This window comes from Chiloscyllium plagiosum, chromosome 14 (genome assembly GCF_004010195.1).
Source record: "Chiloscyllium plagiosum isolate BGI_BamShark_2017 chromosome 14, ASM401019v2, whole genome shotgun sequence".
Lineage (NCBI taxonomy): Eukaryota > Metazoa > Chordata > Chondrichthyes > Orectolobiformes > Hemiscylliidae > Chiloscyllium > Chiloscyllium plagiosum.
In genome coordinates, this window is record NC_057723.1 from 25,507,397 (window position 1) to 25,516,129 (window position 8,733).

At 43.0% G+C, this 8,733-nt stretch overlaps 1 protein-coding gene across 1 annotated transcript in view; it reads left to right on the forward strand.

The window, feature by feature from the left end:
- Positions 1-8,733, forward strand: part of LOC122556563 (solute carrier family 22 member 5-like) — a 110,601-nt gene that overhangs the window by 71,618 nt on the left and 30,250 nt on the right. Inside the window, exon 7 of the mRNA XM_043703377.1 lies at positions 3,173-3,387. Coding sequence (XP_043559312.1) covers positions 3,173-3,387 — 215 coding nt within the window. The remainder of the gene's footprint in view (positions 1-3,172; positions 3,388-8,733) is intronic.

The window sequence follows — 8,733 nt, forward strand, 5'->3', positions numbered from 1 at the left end:
CTCCTTACAAGTTTGTTTCTCAATTTCCCTCTGACTACTAGAGGGTCTATAATCCAATCCCAATAAGGTGATCATCCCTTTCTTATTTCTCAGTTCCACCCAAATAACCTCCCTGGATGTATTTCCGGGAATATCTTCCCTCAGCACAGTTGTCGTGCTATATGTCAGAGGCAGGTTCTTTACTCAGAGAGTGGTAAGGGTGTGGAATGCCCTGCCTGCCAATGTAGTTAACTCAGCCACATTAGGGAGATTTAAACAATCTTTGGATAAGCACATGGATGATGATGGGATAGTGTAGGAGGAAGGGCTTAGATTAGTTCACAGGTCGGCACAACATTGAGGGCCAAAGAGCCTTTCTGCACTTAATTGTTCTATGTTCTGTGATAAAGATCTTTCCACTAGTAGGAGAAACTAGGACCTGAGGACACAGTTTCAAAGTGAAGGAATGACCCTTCATAACTGAGCTGAAGAGGAATTTCTTCAGCCAGAGGGTGACTAATCTGTGGAACTCATTGCCACATAACGCTGTGTAGAACAAGCCATTGAATGTATTTAAGACAGAGATAGATAGGTTCTTGATTGAAAAGGGGATCAAGGATCATGGGTAGAAAGCAGGAGAATGGGGTTGAAAATATTTCAGCTATGATCAAATAGAGGAGCACTCTGCTCCTACATAGTATGCTCTTATAGTTTTGACGATAGGATGGAGAATTATAGAGTGGAGAAAACAAAAAGAAGATTTGATTGAAATTTTCAAAACCTTGAGAAGGCTGGACAGAGTAGCAGGGAGAAACTGTATCCACTCGTAAGTGCATCAATAAGAGACTGGTTTAAGTTGATTTGCAAAAGAAGTAAGTAAGATAGAAGAAAAAAGCTTTGTCATGGCAAGTACTTTGAGTTTGGAATGCAATGCTTAGAAGGAGGAAACAGATTCAAGTAAGACATTGAAGATGACATATCAATCATTGCAAGGTTATAGTGAAAGGGCAGGAGAATGGCAGTACCTCATGATGCTCATTCAGATAGCCAGTGAAATCAGGATGTGCTGAAAAGCCTGTTCAATGATTATGTCTTTTTTTAAAACTTGATTACAGCCTGGATGTTGCTTGCTAGGGCCACATTTACTCCCTGTCCCAAATGCTGTTGAGAAAGTGGTGGTGAACTGCCTTCTTGAATCATTGTAGTGTTTGAACCAAGATGAAATTAGGTCAGGAGCTGAGTGGTCCTTGCAAAATCCAAACTGAGCATCAATAAGTAGCACTGTCGATGGCCTCTGCCATCAAGAATATCCTGATGGGATGGTAATTGGCTGGGTTGGCTTTGTCTTGCTTTTTTGTGCATAGGACGTACCTGGTAATTTTCCACATTGCTGGGAATATTGCAATGGTACTGGAATAGCTTGGTTAGGAATGTGGCTAATTCTGCAGCACAAGTCTTCCATTCTACTGGTGGAATGATGCCAGGGCACATAACCTTCACAGTTATTCACTGCCATCAACCATGTCTTGATATTATTTGAAGTGATTTGACTTGGTTGAATTCAAGTATTTGTGATGCTAGGGACCTCAGGAAGAAAGCAAGCTGGATCATTTTCTCAGCATGTTAGCTGAAGGTGAATGCAAATACTACAGCTTATAATTGTGAAACCTCCGTTTCCTGTTGGTTGCTTAATTGACCACCTCCATTCACAATTGAATGTAGCAGGACTGCTGAGCTTAGATCTGATGCATTAGTTGTGGGATCACTTAGCCCAAACGTCTTCTGCTGTTTTACTTGTGGGGTGGATGGGAGCATATGCTGAGCATGAGGTTGCAAATTATTTCAGGGTGCAGTTCTCCAGCAGCTGATAGCTTATCAAGCCTCCTGAATGACCAGTTTTGAGGTACTGGAACCATTTGAAGTCCATGTCTTTAGGACAGTGGTAACGCCACAACCATACACCTCAATGAGTGGGAACTTAAGAACCACTTTCTATTTAGCCTCAAATTTGACGCTAGTGGGAGGGTTTCAGGAATTGAAAGAGAAGCCCCTGCTCAGGCTTCAGCCAAGGTTGGAGGGCACCTCCCTCAAGGGCCCCCTTTCCAGATAGTCACCATCCACCAAATCCCACTTACATCTATCCTCCCCTGTCTCAATTAACCCCAACCCAGTCTCCACATCAAGATATCTAATGGTGTCATTCCACCACTTCCAGACCTCGCCACCCTTACCTGCCTCCCCCCACAGCCTACAATCTACTAGGTGAAGTATACTTGACGAAGGAGCAGTGTTCGAAAAGCTTGTGATTGTAAATAAACCTGCAGGATCTGGCGTCATGTGACTTCTGACTTTGTCCACCCCAGTCCAACACCAGATCTCCACATACCATCTACCATGAAGGGAGGTATTCTGGATATAATAGAATTGTCACACAAAGGAACAACTTTCTCTGATCTCAGTGCTCTGGTTAGAGGTTCTCAATGTTCTCTTCTCAATTAAACAAATGGATTGTTTGTTCTTCATTTTGTAAATATTTTGCTCATAAATGGAAATATGCAAAGAGTGTGAATGCAATATAAGACAGTGGGACAGAATAGGGATAGCATTAGGATAGTTAAAATGAAAAGTGAAATAACCAATGTAGTATATCAAGCCATATCTGGCTAAAATTATTACACCTAAGTAAAATTGTAATGGAGTATGTACCGATGGAATTGTTTCAGTAAATTGAAGTAAAGCAAAATAAAATATTTGTAACACTAAGGGTAGGAAAGATGGAACCTGCTTGTCCAGTCTCTTAGCAACTTGGTGGATCATTGGCAGCCAATGTTGTGTTACTCTTTCAGTAAATATAAAGAGAAAAATCAGAAAGGAATCATTCAGTTCAAACAGAGATATTGCTGTTGGTCAATGAAGAATGGTTGAATAAGTGGAGGTAGGGGAAGGGATGCAAGCGCATTGTAAATTTTGAAGGATAGTCAGCTACAGGGAATGTTTTGTAGGCCTTATAATGCTTGGAATGAACACGTCCAGCATAGAGAATGGATGTGCTGCCTGCATCCTTGATGGGAAATGATAGATGAACCAGGGAGCACCATAAGAGACACAAAGAAGATCAGAGTAAAACCAAAATGGAAAATATCAAATAAAATTACAAATTGTTTATAAGCGGTTTTTACCATTTTTTTGGCAGGATGATTATGGCAGTTGGATACTTTGGCCTGTCTTTGAGCACGCCCAATCTCCATGGTGATGACTATTTGAACTGTTTCTTCATGGCTGCCATCGAAGTTCCGGCCTATATAGCATCTTGGCTTTTCCTCCAGAAGTTTTCCCGAAGGTTCAGCCTTTCAGGCGCGTTTTTACTTGGTGGGGTTGTCCTTTTCTTCGTCCAGCTGATACCTCCAAGTAAATGTCTAGTGCAGCTAAAATTATCATAATGTGTCTTTTGTTAAACATGTTCTTCTTTCTCTGATTATTTGGAATACAAATGTGATATTCATCAGTTCCAGAAACTCTGAAGATCCATCACAATGTCACTGATCTTGTTTTGTTGTAAGATTAAGGTGCAGTGAGGATTATCATGAAATTTGGAATATTGGAGGGTGACTAACCCAGACCAGTTCTATTTACCACTTAGTTTATTCAAATCAGCACTGCTTTAAAAGCTGTTTCTCTTTCAAAGGGTTCATGTAAAACTATACAACCTTTCTTTTAATTGAACCACCACCACCAAATCTCCATTTGACAAAGTAAACAAATAACAATAGACAAAACTACCCAACAAGGTCAGTGCAACTAAAACTTTTTTTTTGATGAAGTAAATTGCAATAATCTCAGAGGGCTGCTGTCCTATTAGACAGAGATGACTGGTACTGGTTTAACCTGAGAGTCACTTCGCCTTAGGTGAGGGGCAAAGTTGGAAAGGAGAGTCATTCACCAGTACAGCTGCTCAGGAATTCAATTGACGTTGTTGGCATTACTGTACAAACAAGCCAACAGCGTTAAGTAACCTCTCCTCTTTTCCCAGCTGGGGAAAAGAATCTTGTACCTTATCATACTCATAACATGGGACAGTAAAACTGTTGCAATCACTTATTTACTGGAGCTAACACACTTGGGATATGACAAACATTATGTTCTGCATTAAATCTGTTCAGTATTTACTGACTGCTGCGTCCCCTAAACCTCCATAGACCATCCTCTCCACTTCCATTCTTGTGCTATATATTCACAGCCTCAAATAGACATAGAAATATAGAAACATAGAAAATAAGAACAGCATTTGGGCTAGCTCCACCATTAGATATGACCATGGATTATCATCCTACTGAGTATCCTCTTCCCACTTTCAACCCATATTCTTCAATTCCTTTAGCGCTAAAAACTATATCTAACTCATTCTGAACATTCAATTTTTGTCCTCAAGCATGTTTTGTGGTAAAGAATTCCATGGGCTCACCACTCCCTGGGTGAAGAAACTGCTCGTCATCTCAGTCCTAAATGGCCTATCCTTAGACTGTGACCCTCTCCTGGTTTTGGACTCCCCGGTTGTCAGGAATATCTTTTCTACATCTACCCTGTCTAGTCCTGTTAGCCATCACGTGGAGGTGCCCATGTCGGACTGGTGTAGACAAAGTTGAAAATCACAAAATAGCAGGTTATAGTCCAACATGTTTATTTGGAAGCATTAGCTTTTGAAGTGCTGCTCCTTCGTCAGGTAACTTCATCACTAGTTACCTGATGAAGGAGCAGTGCTCCGAAAGCTTATACTTCCAAATAAATCTGTTGGACTAATTAACCTGGTGTCGTGTGATTTTTAACTTAGTCCTGTTAGAACTATATAGGTTTACGAAATTTCCCTCACTCTTTTAAACACCAGTGAATATACTCCTAACCAATCCAAACTCTCTTCATATATTAGTCCCGTCTCCCAGTCTGGTAAAACTTTGTTGCACCTTCTCCATAGCTAAAACATCCTCCCTCAAGTAAGAAGGTCAAAACAACACCTAATACATCTGATGTGGTCTCATCAAGGCCTGTACAATTGCAGCAAGGTGTTCCTGCTCATTTTCTTAATCCTCTCACTCTGAAGGCCAACATATTATTTGCCTTCTTCAACACATGCTGAACCTACATGCTTACTTTAAGTGACTTGTGTACAAGGATACCCAGGCCTCATTGCACTTTCCCTTTTCCCAATCAATTCAGAAAATAATGCAGCTTCCTGTTTTTGCTAACAAAGTGGGTAACCTCACATTTATCCACATTATATTTCATCTGCCACGCATTTTGCCCACTCACTCAACTTGTCCAAATCTCGCTGTGGCATTTCAGTGTTCTCCTCAGAGACCACCCTCCCTCACAGCTTTATGTTGTCTGCAAGTGTGGAGATATTACATTTAGTTCCCTCATCTAAATCATTAATATATATTGTGAACAGCTGGAGTCGAAGCACTAATCCCTATCGTATCCCACTGGCCACTGGCTGCCAATCTGAAAATAACCTGTTCATTTACATGAGATTTGTGTCTTGGGAGGATTAAGTTCCATAGACAATGTACTGTTGTTTCAATTGAGTTGAGTGCCAATTCTTAATTACACTATGATGCCATTGATTATGTAGCTGTACAGAATGTTGGTTAGGTCACAGCTGGAGTACTGTGAGCAGTTCTGTTTGTCACACTATATGAAGGACGTGATAGCACTTGAGAGGATGCGGAGGAGATTCACCATGATGTTGCTCCCTTTGAAGTTGAGAGAGACTAGATATGCTGAACTCAGTTACCTTCCATTTTGAATGGCCTTTCACACAGCCAGAATGCCCTCTACATTGTGTGGTAGTGTGCAGGTGTAGCCACTACACAATTCCGTGCTTGCCAATCACGGCATTGACTTCCAGTTCTTGAAGTTGCTGCCATGCACAGACCTTGGAGGCCCACATTTCTGGAAAGAAAATTAGAGAGAACATCATGCAAACCCCTGCTGCAGTTTTGGGACAATGTGGCCACTAGACAGGGGGGTCTGGGCAGGTCAGGAACAGCACTAGCAAATCAGGTTGATCAAACAGCTCAGTCATCATTGTTCCCTCACCTCCATTCACAGAAATTAAGAGGGTGGTTGGGTGTATGGGGTGTGGGGTGGGGTGGGGCGAGCAGTCGGGATGGTGATAGGTAGTCTAGTATAAATTCACGTGTACTTGGATGATGACCTGGTTAAATGTGAAGTCCGTGGGGTTCGCGGAATGGGTACCTGGGAAGGAGATGGTGATGTTGGCGGTCTCAATAACATGTTAATGCTGAGGCTGGAAGCCAGTTGCAAGAGAACCAATTGCTGACATTTCAATGGTGAAGCATGTAGAGACTGAGGGGTGTTCAGGAGGATGGTCCCATGAGTGCACTTGAAATGGGTGGGGTAAGTGAGTTGATATGTGATGGTGGGGACTGCATCTTCAATCAGTCACTGGGTGTTCACAGGGGAAGATCATTGGCTAAGAGCACATGAGATATAGTGACACAGGCATGCAGAGTGTTTAGTCATCCTGCAATATTGATCCTCTCTCTGTGCTGCACTCCTTTGGCACCATGTCTGTTGGGGAGCTGCTTGATATCTACACTCGTGTGAATACAGTCACCTGAACAGTAGGCAATGTTGAATGAAGGAGCCTAAGACGTCAGACTGAGTCACTGCCATGTAAACACATTGCTACTCCTGTTACCACATGTTGTAATTGGTATCCTTTGAAGACCCCCCAACCATTGTGACTTGTTACTGCCTAAGGAGTTACCCTGAAGGGTGCAGTGAAGCATCTAGGCCCTACACAGAGGCATGAACCACATGAACATTGAAAACAAACATTTTTGAATAACTATCAGCTGTGCCCTCAGTACAACTTCATCTTCATGTCCCTCTCACAGTGCCACACTGAGCTTGCCCATTCCACAGATGGGTGGAGTGAACCTTCTCCGCAGTGGAGGCTATTGGCTTGAGGGAAGGAGGGGTATTTGGATTTGGAGGCAAGTTGACCCTTCTGAGCCTGAACTTTCAAGAGTTGGACAGAGACAGGCAGAGCCTGACAACCTCTGCAGTGTCCTGGAACCTGTTAGGGGGCCTATGTATGGTTCCTTTGCTGCCTGGATGCCTCAGGCACAGCCCTGTCTCTTTATGAGGACTGGGCTGTAGAGTCCCTACCCTAATCACACCATGCTTTTGGACCAATGTCTTGAGTGATGGGAGTGCAGTTGTTTGTGATTCTCCAGAAGTCCATGAAGGTGCTGGGCCTGTCTCTCCATGGCAGCTGCCAACCTGCCCCTGGTGGCAATGACGGACTAGTGGATGGCACAGCTATTAGTGCTGATGCCTATTGAAGTGTTCCAAGGGAATGCGGAGACACTGTGGAGTTAGTGATGTGGAGGGATGGAGGCTAACAAAAGAAAATGAGGGAATTGAACGAAACAGAGGGAGGTATCACAGCATAAGCCTTGGTTTTTGCAAGGTTTGTGAAGGTTTGTAGCTCAGGTTGAGGTTTAGGGTGTAGGTTTGTCTCTGGCATGCTTTGCTTAGCCTGTCCCAGGATAGATGTGTTGTCCCAGTCAAATTGGTGGGTTTTTTTTCATCCGTGTCTAGGGCTACAAGGGAGAGAGGGTCGTGTCTTTTTGTGGCTAGTTGGTGTTCGTGTATCCTGGTGGCTAACTTTCTTCCTGTTTGTCCTACCTAGTGTTTGTGGCAGTCCTTGCATGGAATTTTGTAGATGACGTTGGTTTTGTCCATGGGTTGTACTGGGTCTTTTAAGTTTGTTAGCTTTTGTTTGAGAGTGTTGGTGGGTTTATGTGCTACTAGGATTCCGAGGGATCTTAGTAGTCTCTGGGCGCAACACGCTACACCTTGTCCGAAGATGGGAAAGGAATGCCATCCGAGAGTTCCACCCGCGAACAACTGTACTTCCTACATGAATGTTTGAGAAAACAGGTACTGCCAAAATGTCTCCAATACAAACCGCCGATAAAAACACCTCAAGCCAGAAGTTTAACAGAACGAAACCCCCACAGAATGCTCCGAGAACTAATCAATGACGCCCACCACAGCCTCCGAAAATACAACGGGGAAATTGCACGCCAAAAACCGTTATTCAAACAAGCAACAAATCAAGAATGGACAGACGCGGTAGAACAAGCCATAAACACCAAACAACGACAAACACAGATAAAGAAAAATCGGGACCTGAAGAAAAAACTTGACAAACTCACAAATGAAGACAAAACCGATAACACAGGGGCATGGATAAAGAACTTATCTCACCGGACCCTATCAGACACAGAAAAAGCGGTACTAGTAAAAGGACTAAATTTCAATTACCGAGACGCTGACCAGAAGGATTTCCTCGCGGCATTAGAAACCACATTGAAGACAACAAACTCACGGAAGAAACACAACAAACGATCAGACAGACAGTTGCACCTACTCTGAGCCGAAAGAGGGAAGGAAACAAACTGAACACACAAGAAAAGAAAGCCCTAGAAAACCTCAATAAAGACAAAAACATCGTTATATTACCTGCAGACAAGGGTCGGCTCACAGTCATCCTGAACAGAAGGGACTACATAGAGAAAGCCAATGCACTACTCGCAGACACCAACACCTACCAACAGGGGGCGGTAGACCCGACCCCACAACTAGGAAACAAAATTACATATCTCCTAAGAAAATTACAATGTTCCGGACAGTTAAACAAGACGGAAGTCCAAAAAATGAAAC